The sequence below is a fragment of the Microcaecilia unicolor genome, chromosome 1, assembly GCF_901765095.1.
Source record: "Microcaecilia unicolor chromosome 1, aMicUni1.1, whole genome shotgun sequence".
Taxonomy (NCBI): Eukaryota; Metazoa; Chordata; class Amphibia; order Gymnophiona; family Siphonopidae; genus Microcaecilia; species Microcaecilia unicolor.
Genome location: NC_044031.1, coordinates 579,682,456 through 579,700,145, shown reverse-complemented (window position 1 = coordinate 579,700,145; position 17,690 = coordinate 579,682,456). Strand labels below are relative to the sequence as shown.

At 42.6% G+C, this 17,690-nt stretch overlaps 1 protein-coding gene across 2 annotated transcripts in view; it reads right to left on the bottom strand.

The window, feature by feature from the left end:
• The window catches only part of TBC1D31 (TBC1 domain family member 31), a 266,141-nt gene that overhangs the window by 92,146 nt on the left and 156,305 nt on the right, over positions 1 to 17,690 (bottom strand). For both annotated transcript variants that reach the window (XM_030218673.1, XM_030218679.1), the window contains exons 13-15: positions 14,118 to 14,297; positions 12,491 to 12,723; positions 5,775 to 5,927 (exon numbers count right to left, since the gene is read on the bottom strand). In XM_030218673.1, the coding sequence (XP_030074533.1) occupies positions 5,775 to 5,927; positions 12,491 to 12,723; positions 14,118 to 14,297 (566 nt within the window). The remainder of the gene's footprint in view (positions 1 to 5,774; positions 5,928 to 12,490; positions 12,724 to 14,117; positions 14,298 to 17,690) is intronic.

Genomic DNA, 17,690 nt, shown 5'->3' with positions numbered 1-17,690 from the left:
CATTAGCATTTTTTGTGGATGTGGAATTTGGAATGGTAGTCCCACAGTCAAATTCGTCCGAACTGTCCAACAGAGAAGGGCATGAGCCAATCCTGAGGGAATCTTGATGCCATCTGCTAAGTTCCCAGCTGCCTGAGACAACTGGGAAACTAGGGCCCACTGGGCTTCTCTCAAGTGGAGATGCACAATGGGAGTGAAGAACTGTTGAGGCCTTGTGGCCCATCAACCTCAACATTTGCCGAATTGTGACCTGCATGCTGGCACGGCCCTGCGAAGCGAGCATTGATAAGGTGTCTACTCTGGTTTGTGGAAGAAAAGCCCAAGCCTGCAATGTATCTAGCTGGACTCCCTATGTATTCTAATCGCTGGACTGCGAGCAGACAGGACTTTGGGTAGTTTATAGCCAACCCTAGTAACTCCTACACCTGAATAGTTAGGCATATGGACTCTGACGCCCTCTCTTGCGATGTTTTCTTCACCAGCCAATTGTCCAGATAGGAAAACACATACAATCCCAGCCTGCGCTGACACGCTGCTACTACCACTAGACATCTGGTGAATACCCTGGGAGCTGACACGAGGCAAAATAGCAGTACTGGTAGTACTGTTTTCCTAGGCAAAAATCTGAGATACTTCCTGTCACTGGGAAGTATCGAAATGTGGGTGCAGGCATCCTATTGGTCCAGAAATCATAGCCAGTCATTTGCTTGAATCATGGGGAGAAGGGTGTCCACAGAAAACATCCTAAACTTTTTTTTGACCAGGAATTTGCTCAGAGTCTTAGGGTCTAGGATGGTATAAAATCCCCCCATTTTTTGGGCATAAGAAGTACCTGGAATGGAATCCCTTCCCTTCCTCCCCTGGTGGTACAGGCGTGATCACATTAGACTGGAGAAGGGGGGGATTTCCTCTGCAAGTACCTGCTTGTGCTGACAGCTGATGCTCTCTGTGGGCAATTTGGTGGTTTTTGCTGTGAATGGAGAGCATAACCAAGATGAGCTATTTGAAGAACCTACCACTTATAAAGGGCCACTTGTGATGGTAAAATTTCAGCCTGCCCCTCACCAGAAGGCCATCTGGGACGATCACTTGGAGTGTGGTTATTCTCTCCCAGAGCAAGCCAAAAGCTCGCCAGCTGGGACTTCTGAGGACGGGGTTGGCAGGCCCAGGGACACTGGCCCTGGGACTGCTGGGCAGAGCAGGAGGGCGGCAGGAATCTATGCCTATGAGAGTAATAAAGTCACTGCCTAGACCCACTGGAAAACCTCCAAGAGGTAGAGGGTGCATGTGGAGGGCGCTAAGATAGTGTTTGGATGGTATCTGTGTGTTTCATGATGAGGTCAGTGACCTCCTCTACTTTAGCTCCAAAAATGTTGTCCCCTCAGCACAGGACATTGGCTAACCTTTCTTGAACCGCCGGTTCTAGGTCAGAGACACACATCCATAAGAGTCAGCACATCCCCACACCCATAACGGACGGTCTGGACACCACATCAAAAGGAGGAGGAGGAGCAGCTGGGAGGGTCAAACATTTACATCAGGCGTGAATGCTATTTAAAAATACCATCCTGGAAGCCCAGGCCAAATATATTCCGTGTATTAAAAAAGGAGGGAGGAAGACCAAACGACAGCCGGTGTGGTTAAAAAGTGAGGTGAAGGAAGCTAATAGAGATAAAAGAAAATCCTTGAGAAAATGAAAGAAGGAACCAACTGAAAATAATAAGAAACAGCATAAGGAATGTCAAGTAAAATGCAAAGCACTGATAAGGAAGGCAAAGAGGGACTTTGAAGAAAAGACTGCGTTGGAGGTAAAAACACATAGTAAAACTTTTTTTTTTAGGTATATTAAAAGCAAGAAGCCAGCAAAAGAATCAGTTGGACCGCTATTTGACCGAGGGGTAAAAGAGGCAATCAAGGAAGACAAAGCCATAGCGGAGAGATTACATGAATTCTTTGCTTCGGTCTTCACCAAGGATGATTTAGGAGAGATACCGGTGCCAGAAATGGTATTCAAAGCTGACGAGTCAGTGAAACTGAATGAAATCTCTATAAACCTAGAGGAAGTAATGGGGCAATTTGACAAATTGAAAAGAAGCAAATCTCCTGGACTGGATGGCATTCATCCCAGAGTTCTGATAGAATTGAAAAATGAACTTGTGGAACTATTGTTAGTAATATGTAATTTATCTTTAAAATCGAGTGTGGCATCGGAAGATTTGAGGGTAGTCCATGTAAAGCCGATATTTTAAAAAGGTTCCAGAGGGGATCCGGGAAATTACAGACCGGTGAGCCTGATGTCGGTGCCGGGCAAAATGGTAGAGACAATTATAAAGAACAAAATTACAGAGCATATTCAAAAGCATGGATTAATGAGACAAAGCCAACATGGATTTAGTGAAGGGAAATCTTGCCTCACCAATCTATTACATTTCTTTGAAGGGGGAATAAACATGTGGATAAAGGTGAGCCGGTTGACATTGTGTATCTGGACTGTCAAAAGGTGTTTGACAAAGTACTTCATGAAAGACTTCAGAAGAAATTGGAGAGTCATGGGATAGGAGGTAGTGTCCTTTTGTGCATTAAAAACTGGTTAAAGAATAGAAAAGGAGAGTAGGGTTAAATGGTCAGTATTCTCAATGAAGAAAGGTAGATAGTGGGGTTCCCCAGGGGTCTGTGCAGGGACCACTGCTTTTTAACATATTTATAAATGATCTACAGATGGGAGTAACTAGAGAGGTAATTAAATATGCTGACAACACAAAGTTATTCAAAGTTGTTAAATCGCAAGAGGATTGTGAAAAATTACAAGAGGACCTTACGAGACTGGGAGTCTAAATGGCAGATGACGTTTAATGTGAGCACGTGCAAAGTGATGCTTGTGGGAAAGAGGAACCCAAACTATAGCTACGTAATGCAAGGTTCCACGTTAGGAGTCACCAACCAAAAAAGGGATCTTGGCGATGTTGTTGATACGTTGAAACCCTCTGCTCAGTGTGCTGTGGTGGCTAAGAAAGCAAATAGAATGTTAGTTATTATTAGGAAAGGAATGGAAAACAAAAGTGAGGATGTTATAATGCCTTTGTATATGTCCATGGTGCGACTGCACCTCGAATATTGTGTTTAATTCTGGTTCCCGCATCTCAAAAAATATATAGTGGAATTAGAAAAGGTACAGAGAAAGGCAATGAAAATGATAAAGGGGATGGGACGACTTCCCTATGAGGAAAGGCTAAAGCGGCTAGGGCTCTTCAGCTTGGAGAAAAGATGGCTGAGGGGAGATATGATAGAGGAGTATAAAATAATGAGTGGAGTGGAATGGGTAGATGTGAATCGTTTGTTTACTCTTTCCAAAAATACTAGAACTAGGGGGCATACAATGAAGCTACAAAGTAGTAAATTTAATACGAATCGGAGAAACTTTGTCTTCACTCAACGTGTAATTAAACTCTTGAATTCGTTGCCAGAGAATGTGGTAAAGGTGGTTAGCTTAGCAGGGTTTAAAAAATGTCTGGCCGGCTTCCTAAAGGAAAAGTACATAGACCATTATTAAACTGACTTGGGGAAAATCCACTGCTTTTTTCTGGGATAAGCAGCATAAAATGTACTGAACTCCTTCGGGATCTTGTCAGGTATTTGTGATCTTGATTGGCCACTGTTGAAAAGATTGTGGACTCAAATCCAGCAGCAATCAACAAGAATATTGACTGGATTAATTACATTACTAGAGCTTTAAAATGGCCTTTCCACTTTAACTGATGAACTTACAGGATGGTTAGATAGTGCCTTTGGAAACTGCTGTATTTGTATTTGTGAGATGTTGGTTGTATAATCCCCTGTGTTAAAGGTTTGATTCAACATTTGACTGAATCTGCTTTAACTGAAAGAAATCCTACCATAGCTGCCTATGCACTGTATGACCCATTACAAGCTGATGCACATAATGCTTATGATACCATGCATGCAACCTATCCCACTAAATGGTATCCTATGTGTTAACATGCATCTCTCTCTCTGATCCCACTGTTCCCCATATTGTAGATATAAAAGATTCTTTTTAGAGTATGTTTTATTTTGTACCTTGCACTTATATTAGCCTACCACTTTGATATCATGCCATCCTGTTGCCCTCTTCCTTACTTCAGCTCTAATACTGGCTTTTATTCTGTTCTTTATACATTTGCTTAAGATTTTTGAGTATACCTTTTTCTAAGACTTAAATTCAACATACTGTTGTCTAAATTTTGACTTCTTTACATGTTTTTTTTTTGGTATGCTGTCATTTGCGGTTTAGAATATTCTGCAGAACTAGAAGCAGATTACCCCATTTTCCTTAGACCTTGTCACTGATTACTATGGTACTATAGGCATTATAAAGTTACTCCAGAGTGATGATAATACTGAAAAATTTTGCAAATCCCTTGGTTGACTGTTTTCAAGTTCACCCAAAGAAGCTAGCATGCCTCCCACCTCACAGTCAACGTTTAAAACTTGTTTGGTAAGGACAGGTACTACCAAACCCCATTCTCTTCCTTTGGAGGTATATAATTATAAAGGTATATGGAAATTAACCATACACAATGTTGCTACCATTTTACTCTGTGATGGAAATCCTAACTGTTGCCTTCAACCTATTCTTAGTTACATCAGTACTTATAAGAAACTACTTTCAATGAACTACTATTATCCCTAACAGATTAATCAGAGTCATTGATTGGTTTAGCATTTGAACTGACATAACAAGTTTTTTCTTTTTCAGAATGAGGTTAACATTTTTTGACAGTTACTTTGGAGATATTCCTAATGAATGTGTTATGAGGCATATCTGTACCATTAACATCATTTGTTGACTGAATGGGCCCACCACAATACCCACAGATATATTCCTTCCCTCCCTGGGTCTAAGTACACCACTTCCACAGTGTACCTAGATCTCTTCAATTTTAATGGATAAGGCATACAAATCCAGGTTCCCAGCACTTTAATATACAGTGTTAGAGTATAACATGGCACTTAAAACAGCAAGATTTGAAAAAGCCCAAATGGTTCACAAGAACCTATTTTAAGGAAAAGTTGAATGCTAGCTGAAGGAAGCTTTAAAAATTCTTTAATGCCTATGTTTGAGAAATATAAATTTAAAACTATTGTTAAAAGACTCACTATTGTACTAAATATTTTTATATCACTGTATTCCTAAAAAATACAAAATTAGATATTTAATCTGTATAGCCACCAATAATGAGTGTAAAAAACCCCCCAAACTTCTAAAGGGATCAAATGCAGTAATAGCAGTATATCATCAGCTGCGAGAAAGACACCGATACGCTTGGCAAAAGCTTTTGAAACAAATAAGAAAATGTTGAAAAGATTGCCTAGGTGCAAGGTATGGTGGATTTTGTATTCATGCACTTTGCACTCAATTTTCAAAAGAACTACTTAGGCATCTGCTATTTAGGTGACTATACATGTAGAGGTAAAACACATATGCATTTGAAAATACTGTAAGTATGTTTACATACTTATCTGTGCCCTCGACCTAAACACACCACAAGTAGAAAGTCGTTTTACTCTAGCTAAAAGTACACACACATATTTGGTCACTGTGAGAGAGACAACAGCCTACCAGAGCAGTCTAATCTAGTACCTACTCTGTTGTCTGGCTAAATCCCTTTCAAAATTATTTTTTATAATGTTTACTTGGGCAAAGATCCTCTGTGTTTTGAGATGCTGAATGCATGACTTTCAGACTGGGTGATACTAGGTATCTGGTGACTGACCTCTGCCTTTGCTCGATTACTTTGCGTTCCTCTTCCAATAAAATCTTTCTCCTTTGATTTTCAGCCTCTTGAAGGAGATTTTGCTCTTGGTACCATGCTTCATCTTCTGCTTTTCGTTTTTGTGCTTCAGCTTCCATTTCATGAGCTAATTGCCTGCAAGAAACAAAAATGTATTTATTTGAGCAAAAATAGTGAAGTATAAAGACAAAGCTCAGGATATACATTGGTCAGGGGCCACAGGAACAAAGTGAAATGAATCTGCTATATAAAAAAGTTTCTTTTCAATTCTTTATACAAATGTAGCACAGTGCTTCACAAACTGTGTGTGGTGCAATTATATGAACCCTAGCTCTATCTTGCTGCTTGTACTGTTGCAGGATGTTTTAGAGGCCTAGTGATAACGTTAATACTTTTTTCCCCAAATACGGATTTAGTGACTCCATTTGGGGCTGCAATCTACAGACTGGGAAGCATTGAAATAGAGCATTTTTTTATATACTGTGTCATTTATTGTCATCTCCCCCATGAATAACTTATTAAAACTGGAAATTTCTGCTTTGTCTATTTTTATATCAAAGAGTGATTCACATTTCATTGGAATAGGTTTAGACATTTATTGTCCATCTGAATTGTACCTAGTATTTTCACACACCATTTACAGATTATTCTAGTATATCGTGGCAGAGGTTCAATGTCATGCAGTAGCAGAGCGTGTAAAGCTTGCTTTATATGCAGAAATGGCCTTTTATAAAATTATATGGACACCACATACAGGCATTCCCAGAGATATAACTGTAATACATGCACACATGTACGTAGGAACCAGCTCTGTGGGTGCTTGAGCGCCCCCAATATTGAGAAAATTCCTTGTATGTGTCCAGGGAGTGGCTGTTTCCATTGGGCTTAACACCCCCAATAATTTTGAAAAGTTGGCTAATATGCACATGTACATCTTGACAGTACACTGGAGCAGGTGTAAATATGTGCATCAGCATTTGTTTGCTACTTGTGCTGGAACTGGGAAGATATATTGCAATGGCAACATAGGCATCTATCTTCAAAACCAATCTCTGGCATTAACAATTCAATAACTAATTTTTTTGTTTGAACATCAAAACTGAAAGAGCACTTCACTTGGGTTACAACCATTATATCATCATTGGTCCATTATTATCATCTCTCAATACCTCTACTGTACAAAAAGAAAAACAATTATATTTTGAAAGTTGAGGCTGAAGTTCAGCACACATATTCCACTCTGGTATACCATATTCTGAAATATGTGCTTCACGGAAAAAACTCTTCTTCAGAAAACCAAATTAAATTTCTATAGTAGCCCAACTTAATCTTCTATGTACTGCAAACAAGAAAATGGTGACAGCCTCTTATATACCATTTATCAAATCAATTAACTTTACCCAGTTTAACTTTATAAACAACAGTTGGCTACATCCAAAGCTACCATGAATCAACACACAAGCATAACATGATCAAATCTATAGCCTGGGTCCTGAGCTTTGTAGGGAGAAGAGGAGGACCAGGCGTCGGATGTAGGGAGAAGAGGAGGACCAGGCGTCGGATGTAGGGAGAAGAGGAGGACCAGGCGTCGGATGTAGGGAGAAGAGGAGGGACAGGCGTCGGATGTAGGGAGAAGAGAAGGGACAGGCGTCGGATGTAGGGAGAAGAGGAGGGCCAGATGTCACGAGGGAGAAGAGGGACAGACACTGGATGAGGGGGAGAAGGGACATATGCCAGAAAAAAATGGGGAGAAGAGGGACAGACACTGGATGAGGGGGATAGATGCTGGATGGAAAGGGGAGAGAGGATGCAGAAGTTGGATGGAACTGGGGAGAGAGAAAGGCCTGAGTGGATGACCTGAAGAGAGAGAGAGAGACCTAAGTGGATGACCTGAAGAGAGAGGGGGGCAGACGCTGCATGGAAAGGGGGAGAGAGAGAGGGGGGCAGACGCTGCATGGAAAGGGGGAGAGAGAGGGGGCAGACCCTCATCCACACCCTTGTCACCTCTCGTTTAGACTACTGCAATCTGCTTCTTGCTGGCCTCCCACTTAGTCACCTCTCCCCTCTCCAGTCGGTTCAAAACTCTGCTGCCCGTCTCATCTTCCGCCAGGGTCGCTTTACTCATACTACCCCTCTCCTCAAGACTCTTCACTGGCTCCCTATCCGTTTTCGCATCCTGTTCAAACTTCTTCTACTAACCTATAAATGTATTCACTCTGCTGCTCCCCAGTATCTCTCCACACTCGTCCTTCCCTACACCCCTTCCCGTGCACTCCGCTCCATGGATAAATCCTTCTTATTTGTTCCCTTCTCCACTACTGCCAACTCCAGACTTCGCGCCTTTTGTCTCGCTGCACCCTAGGCCTGGAATAAACTTCCTGAGCCCCTACGTCTTGCCCCATCCTTGGCCACCTTTAAATCTAGACTGAAAGCCCACCTCTTTAACATTGCTTTTGACTCGTAACCACTTGTAACCACTCGCCTCCACCTACCCTCCTCTCTTCCTTCCCGTTCACATTAATTGATTTGATTTGCTTACTTTATTTATTTATTTTTTGTCTATTAGATTGTAAGCTCTTTGAGCAGGGACTGTCTTTCTTCTATGTTTGTGCAGCGCTGCGTATGCCTTGTAGCGCTATAGAAATGCTAAATAGTAGTAGTAGTAGTAGTAGGGGGAGAGGGGGCAGACATTGCATGGAAAGGGGGAGAGGGGGCAGACGCTGCATGGAAAGGGGGGCAGACGCTGCATGGAAAGGGGGAGAGGGGGGGCAGACGCTGCATGGAAAGGGGGGCAGACGCTGCATGGAAAGGGGGGGCAGACGCTGCATGGAAAGGGGGGAGAGAGGGGGCAGACGCTGCATGGAAAGGGGGGAGAGAGGGGGCAGACGCTGCATGGAAAGGGGGGAGAGAGAGAGGGCGCAGACGCTGCATGGAAAGGGGGGAAGAGAGAGAGGGCGCAGGCGCTGGATAGAAAGGGGAAAGAGAGAGAGGGCGCAGGCGCTGGATAGAAAGGGGAAAGAGAGAGAGGGCGCAGGCGCTGGATAGAAAGGGGAAAGAGAGAGAGGGCGCAGGCGCTGGATAGAAAGGGGAAAGAGAGAGAGGGAGCAGATGCTGAATGGAAAGGGGGGATAGAGGGAGGAGATGCTGAATGGAAAGGGGGGAGAGAAAGAGCGAGGGAGCAGACGCTGAATGGAAAGGAGGGAGAGAGAGGGGTAGATGCCGGCGAGAGTTAAGAAGAGATTGAGGGAAAAAGAAACAAGAGACTGGGACCAACACGATTAGAAAAAGTAAACGGCCAGACAATAAAGATAGGAAAAATGAATTTTATTTTTAGTTTAGGATAAAGTAGTGTGATAGCTGTGTTAATAAATACAGAAAATGGACATAAGGTGATATCTTTATTGGACTAATTTTAATACATTTTTGACTCATGTTTGGAGACCCAACCCTCCTTTCTCATGTCAGAACAGAATACCTTAACAGCAGTATACTGTCCTGACTTGAGGAAACAGGTTTTGGCCTCTGAAAGCTAATTGAAAAATGTATTTAGTCCAATAAAATGGTATCATCATATTTTCCATTTTTGTTTTATTTGTTAACCTATAGTATAATGATTAAAATATGCCAGTTTTTAAAATTTGCATCTGCTGTTGAGACCTATGAGACTACCATAAGAAATCTCTGCTGCCATTCTGAAACCACAGCGGCGGGCAGGGAAATAGCAGCAGCGCAGTGGGAAGGAAAGAAAATGCTCACCCCCCCCCACCCCCCACTGAGGCCACTAGACCACCAGGGCCCTTCAGGTAGAACTGGGATGGCGGGGGCATCGGCTGCAGTGGTAAGGGGGACAGCAACACGGTGGTAGAGGGGAATATTGAGCAGCGGCCAGGTGAGTGGCCCAGACCACTCTCAGTGCCCAGGGGCCATATTCCTGGAAACTATCCAGTAGAGCAGCCAAAGATACTTGGGGATTGGTAAGGTGGACAAAAGGTCACCTGCAAAACTAGCTACGGTAAAGATGCCCTTGCCCAGCCTCACTCCACTGATTTCTGGATTGCTTTGTATTTCCTGTATCAGCCCAAAAGCAGGGGTGAGAGTAGGCAGCCCTACCTAGTGCCCCAGCCTATGGCAATGGGTTCTGTGAGGATTCCATTAATCGATATTTCTGCTTGGGGTTATTATACAAGGCCCTCACTGCATCTTAAGAGAGACTCCATATGAAATATGCCAAAAAAAAAACCCAAACAAAAACTCCCAAGACACTCTGTCATAGTAGCATATTTTATCCTATCTGTCTCCATCACATCCAGGGCACAGACTGCAGAAGTCTGTTGGGCAAAAAAGGGGGAACCATTTTAGAACTAGTCCTGGAGTGCAGGGCATAGTACGAGAGGCAATGGTGTTGATTCCACTGGAAAACAGTGATCATAACATGATCAAGTTTGAGCTACTATCTGGAATGAAGCCACAAAGGAAATCTACTGTAGCAGCATTTAATATTTGAAAGGGCAACCATGATTAAATGAGGACAATGGTTAAAAAGAAGCTAAAAGGATCATATGCAAAGGATAGGACATTAATTCAGATATGGACATTGCTTAAAAATACCATCTTGGATGTCCAGACCAGATGCATTCCATATATTTACAAAGGTGGAAAGAAGAGAAAATGACAACAAGCATGGTTAAAAGGTGAAGTGAAAGAGGCTATTAGAGCCAAAAGAATGTTCTTCAAACAACAGAAAAAGGACCCAAATGAAGAAAATAAGAAGCAACATAAGCACTGGCAAGTTAGATGCAAAGCATTGATAAAGAAGGTTAAAAAAAGAATATGAAGACTAACTTGCTGCAGAGGCAAAAACACACACTAACAACTTTGTCAGGTACATCACAAGCAGAAAGCCTGTTAGAAAGCTAAAACGAGCATGGAATAAAAAGAAAGACGACTCTACACTCAACGCTAGGAAACTACAAAGAAAATACAAATACACCATTAGACAAACTAAAAGATCATATTACAAAACTAAAATTGGACCAGACTACAAGGATACACAAAAACTTTTCCAACTCGTGGACAAATTACTAGATACTACACTGGTTACTTCTAATGGCATAGACACCCCATCAGCAGACAATCTTGCGAAATACTTCAAAGAGAAAATTGTAAAGTTACGACTCACGTTACCTATCAATACCAATGACTACGCAAAACTCCTGGATTGCCTAGACCCAATCCCTGGTGAACATCCAGCTGACTGAACCTGGACTAACTTCGACACACTCTCGGGTGATACCATCTCCCAAGCACTCGGAAGATTCGCCAAGTCAGTAGGTTACTTACGTCAGACGAGGGCGGGCCCAGGAGGAAAGGAGGGACGTCCGAAGACTCGGCGAAGAGGCAATCAGCTGTTCTTCTTGCCCATGCAGCGCATTCACACAGAGGTGAGAGGCGCTGCGCGGGCCCGGTAAGACGGAGGGGGCGGAGGATGGCGGGAGGTGGAGCTGGGGAGAAAGAGAGAAAGGGAGGGGGGCCAGGGCAGCTTAAAGTTTTGATTTTTTAATGCGGGGGAAGCGGGGAGCAGCGGCGACCTCAGGGGGGGGGGGGGACAAGGCCATCCATAAAGGACGCTCCTGATGAGCGCCTTTGCCCACTCTTTTTTTTTTTACATTTGGATTTTAATGCAGGGGGAGCGGGGAGCAGCAGCGACCTCGGGCGTCATTAAAGGATGCTCCTGACAAGCGTTTTTGCCCCCTTCACGATTTTTTGTTTTTACATTTAAGTTTTAGCCGGGCAACCACAACAAGAGGTACAGACATCTCGTTAGCTTTCCCGTAGTTTTCCATCGTTAGGGCAAGCGGAAAACTTTAGTGCATCTCATTTCAATAGGGTTTCTACACAATTTGCTCATCTGCATTCCGTTTTCGTTTGTTGCTACCGTCGTCGGAAATTGGGCTTTAATGCATGCCAGGGTAGGAAAACTGTTCGTTAATGGCTCGTAATACCTGCAAATCAATCTCGTTTAGTTTAGTGCATCTTGCCCCCAGTGTACTTGAGGTTCAAGGGTGAGGAAGTTATCCATAATTATTCCTAGAATCTTCAATTGGTACTCTAGTGAGTAGGTAATACCATCTACTGTCTATTTTGGGCTATCAGGAAAAGAACATCTTACAGACGAGGACAGAAAAGGACATTTAACATATTTGTGAGGAGACATGGCACAGCATAACTGACAGGTGGATAATTAATATACAGCTGTTCCCATATCAACTAAGTCTCTTCCTTCCAATTATCCACCTCCTTTCTGCAAGATACCAGAGGACTAAGTTTCCATTAACTGAACAGAAACTTACTTTCCTCTGATTAACAGCAACAAAACTTGTCGTTCCCCGCCCAAATAAAGGTTCTTCAAGGGTTCAATTCCCTATATTTTCTTGCTCCCCCCAAAACTATGGTGCTTTAGTTGATCCCTAACCTTGCACTTGATTAGCCATTCAGGAAGTCTATAGTATGAACAAATCATGATTGAATGAAAGTCGGCATACAAATAAGTTATTAATGAGACAATAATTCATAAACTATTTTCACATATCATGCACTTATAAGTTTACAGTATAAATACAGAGATTTTTAGCAAATACATGAAGTGTTTTGTCAGATTTTAGACCAAGAATATGGAAGGTCAGAAGTAACCAGAGTACCTTTCTCGTAAGTATTCCAGCTCCTCCTGTCTAATCCTCTGTCGCTCCTGATTCTGAAAGTCTACAATGAATTTAGGATATTTGTTAAATATGGGATATTGCCCTTTAGTGAGGGGAATAAAATCTTCCAGCAGATGCTTTGGATGGATATCTGCTGGGGTGGCCTCCATGAGGTGGTAAGCTTCTTTAATGATAGTGTTAACATCCAAGGTATTCCGATGATGGAAGAAATACTATAAAAAGAAAGAAATGTATGTTAACAATAGGGAACCCAGGATCAGTACTAACAAGTGGCATTCATACTCAATATTATGATCACTATAGACTCCAATGCTCCTGTATCGTTTCTCCCATCTTCCTATAACCTATCATTTGAACTGAGTTTTGTTTCCTCTTCTAACTTTGATTTGTAAACCACCTTATCTTGATAGGAAAGGCTGTACATTAAATTCAATAAACCATATCCATTCAACCTATCAGTTCATATTAGAATATGCTTATACTTAGAAAAATCCAATAAATAATGTAGTTGCAAAACTCCAAATACAATGTACCAGTGCTACACCTGATGTTATAATATATTAACTACTAAATAAATGCTCATTACAATATTTTCTCAATGCACAATAGAGGAATCAATAAATAATGGTGTGATAAGGCTTCCTTCAGACTATATTGTCAGTCACTCATCGTCCAATGACACTTCAAAGTGAATATAATTCTTTAATCTCTTTCAATGGGTCATTCCCAAAGGCTGTATATATGCTTCAAAACCAGTTATATTAAAATAAAAAAAATTTGCCTCTTTAAATTATTTTATGTAAACAATTCACCTTTACCACATATTGTGCAAAACAAACTTTTTTTAAAAATCATGTACTTATCTTAAAAGTGCTGTTTGTGTCATGCCATCTCTGAACACCGAGCTACTTTCAAAATACCTTCACATGAGAAGCTCTAAATATAAACAGCTGTCTTCTCAATACCCTTTAGATTCAATCATGTGCCCGACCACGGGTTTCGTCTCTCCAGAGCACTTCAAGGACTCAAGTGAAATTTCAGGTAAATTATGTGCAAGGAATCCCTCTAATTTTAACACTATAAATCAAGGGTGGGCAACCATGGTCCTCAAGGGCCACAACCCAGTCAGGTTTTCAAGATTTCTGCAATGAATATGCACAAGATATATTTGCATATTATGGAAGTAATACCTGCAAATCAATCTCATGCATATTCATTGCAAAAATTTTGAAAACCTGACTGGGTTGTGGCCCTTAAGAACCATGCTTGACCGCCCCTGCTATAAACTGCATTTTTTCTAAGGGATAGGTGGGCCTAGAATCAAGATATAGGCTGCTGATGCATTACCAGTATGGATTTTGACAAGGTTAGCTTGACTCTGATGTCCTCTCAGCTGCTAGACTCAGCTGTGTGCAGTGTTCAGTAGTAAATGGGTGAACATGCACAAGCACATTGGATATGCTTAATGAGTCAGATCTGGTTTACAATGGTGCACCCAATGCATTTCAGGAAATAAAGCTGTCATTTAAGAAGCAACGGTGACCAAAAATCAGTGAGCAAAATTTGAAACAATACATCAGTTTACCATATTAATGGCTCAGGTTACCTCAAAATCATCTCTTTGATTACACTGCAGCAAAGGTGCTCGGGAACATATCACATATGCTGCTGCCGCCATCAGAAAGAAGGAGGGGTGATTGGAAAATGCATTGTCAAACAATTTCAGCCATTCTTCTCTTGTTAAAACCTCAGAGAATAGTGTTTCCAGAAGAGGCCAGACGTAGATCTAAAACAATCAGGAAATCAAAAATTTTTTTTTAAGTTTCATACCTTATCAAAAGACAACACAGATCCATAGGGAGTCATTTTATAACTGTACTCAAGCAGGGCCAGTCTTAGCAAGTGCGGGGCCCTAAGCAGACCAATTTGATAGGGCCCCATCCTAGCCCCGCCCCCACCCTAGCTCTTTTTCACCACATTTGTTAATACACTAGTGGGTAGTGCTGGACCGAATATTTGTATTCAATTCAATTTGGCCTCGATTAGTGCCCCAAATACATTATCCGTATTCAACCAAACAGTGATTTAAATTCAAATACGAATAATCAGGGGGCTCTACTGTGCTAAATCCTACTGAAATAAACACTTGATCTCTGATTTCACACAGTTTCTTTTATTTGTTATGTTAAAGCTCAATGCTCATTAGTATTTGTATTTGGCCAAACAATATTTTTCATTATACATATTCGACTGAATAGTAAAATGTGCTATTCACTACAGCTCCACTAGTGGGTGGCTACTTATGCTAAAATGGGGAAAACTACTTACATTTGTTTATGTATATTATTGTGTGGAGCACTCATTTCCAGACATCAAGCTATGAATCTTTAAAAAACTGCTAAATTGGCCTCCAGGGACAACTCAGAGCTGCAAGTTGAGCGGTCCCCATCCCACTAAATCCAGGTGTACACTGCAGCTAACAGGCTTTAGAAGCCCTAACTTGGGTTTGCAGCCAGGCCTCATGCTGTGAGGTGAGTGGAAGAAAATCATGGAAGCAGTGACAGGCTTCCCGTCAGCATTGCTCCTCAGTTTGATTAATGAGGGTATTTGAAAGACAATTAGCAGGAACAGGTTTGGCTGCAGCTTGCTTATCAATCAGGGCCCCTCTATTCAAAGCACAGCACCGTCTGTGCCCCACTTTGTTTTTTCCAGTTACAAAAGAACCGTATTGGTGGTGCACAAATAGAGAACTATTACACAGCACACAAAAGAGGACTAGCAGGAAATGCTGCAGACCATAGCATCATTCACGCTAGGAATAATGTGACGAAAATGCTTTGCAAAGCTCAGGTGAAGAACCCTGGGCAGGCTGAGGAACTAGGAATGAACAGGTCAAAATCTTGCAGGGAGATTCTGAAGGTTTACCTTCTGCTCTGAATTTTAAGTTATCTCATCGTCGACGTTGGAGCGGCCGGCAGGTAGTAGCAGCAGCCGTGAAAAGCGTGCGAGCTGCTGGGCGGCGCTTCGGGGGCCTTCCTTTCCTTCGCTCAGCTCTGGTACCACCCTCAAAACAAGAGCGGGACCAGAGCTGAACGAGGGAAGGGAAAGGAAGGCTCCTGAAGCACAGCCCAGCAGCTTGCACGCTTTTCACGGCTGCTGCTACTACCTGCCGGCCGCTCTGACGTCAACGATCAGGTAACTTAAAATTCAGAGGGCTGGGGGGGACTGGAGCTTGGGCGGGCGGGGCGACTTCAGGCACGCTGCGCGGGCCCCCCTGAGCGCGAGGCCCTATGCGGTCGCCTCGCCCTAAGACCGGCCCTGCACTCAAGTAAAAGGTATAGGGCAAATCTACAAAGTGGTATCTAAATGCAGGTATAACAAAGACGCGTGCTAACATCACCAATTCTAAAATGGCATTAAGGCACACCTAATGTATTATATTGGTGCAAAGCTACTTTGAATAAGCACATGCAACTTACACCAGGTCAATGGCAGGCATAAGCTGATATGTCTCTGTGCGCCTTGCAATGCATGCAATCTGTTCTATAAGGTGTGCAAATCGCTAGGTGGAATGCCTATGCTCTACCCTCTGGTACAGCCCATTTTCTGTTATGCACCATGCAATTAGTATGCCAAGTTTATAAATAGCTCCTAGCACATACGCCTGCAAATGCCAATTTGTGCCGTCATTCGCACACGTAAGCCCATTCTATAAATTAGTGTGCGCAATTGGTGCCTATATTTAGGTGTTCTTTGAATACTACTCTATGCAATACATGTGCTGATATTTATACCTGCTCTTAACCACACACAAATTCATCAGGTTAATCTACTACTACTACTACTTATCACTTATATAGCGCTATAAGGCATAAGTAGCGCTGTACACCATACACAAAGACAGTCCCTGCTTAAAGAGCTTACAATCTAGATAAGACAGTACACAGACAGAACAATTAAGGGTAAGTGAATAGAGAGGTGAGGATAAAGGATAATCTGTGTTCGTATTTTCTAAAGTGTACACATAAAATGCTAAACCTACCCCAACCCCACTCCTACTGTGTCCTGGTAAACTTGATTACATGAAGACTGTACATTTGCAAAGTGTTGTTACCTGGGAGGAAGTGACATCACAGCACTGATTGGCTGCCTAGCTCCTTCACTCCAACCCATCCACACTAATATCGGCTTAATTCTACTCCATCCTGGAGTTTTTCTGAGTTACCCTGTTGAAAGAGTATTGGAGAACTGCAACCGCAAGGCGTCTTCATCCACAAAAAAAGACAAGGAATGCTCTTTGAGCCATGCTGTCAGCAAGGGCCCTCCGCACCATGTCTCCCCGGCTACTCTCTGTCAGACATGGACTCTGCACTTTACTTGGCTGACACTTGATCTTTCCCAGCCAAGCATGGCATTTCTAAGGACCTTTGCCACTACTTGTCTGAGATCCGGTCTAAAATTAAATCTTCTAAGGAACTGATATCGGAGCGCATGGCAACGCTAAGCTCTGACCTACGCAAGCTGAAAGGTCATGTGGAAGACATGGAGCTTAAGCTGGAGAAGCATGCAGCAGCTGGGGATGCAGTTTGAAAATATCCTTTACAAGATTGATGACCTGGAAAATCGGGGGCATCGGAATAATCTAAGATTTTGTGGCACTTACGAAGGAGGTCACATGGAAGATGTTCCCCGCTTTTGTCTGCACCTTGTGCTCTCAGCTGCTGGGACCGGATGACTCCTCTACACCTCTGGACTTGGAAAGAGTGTACCGTTCTTTAGGGCAACGCACTGATAATCATGCTCGGGACATTATCGCTCGTTTCACAAGTTACGCTGTCAAGGAGCGCCTCTTACAATGGGCCAGGCAGAACCTGCAGCTGGATTACAATGATTACAGAATTTCTGTTTATCAAGACCTCTCACAATACACACTTTCTCAAAGGCAATTGATGAAGCCTCTCTTGGACATCTTGATGAAAGAGAAGATTCTATATCATTGGGGTTTCCCCTTTTCTTTATGTTTTGTTCAGCAGGGCAAACTAGAACGAGTGTAGTCACTGGCAGCTGCCTGGAAAGCGCTGAATGCAGCGGATCTGACAGCTACGGTTTCTCCTCCAGGCCTGGTGGCTCCTGCCACCAGGCTAAGTTGCAGAGATGGCAGTGGGTGCCAGCTACGATC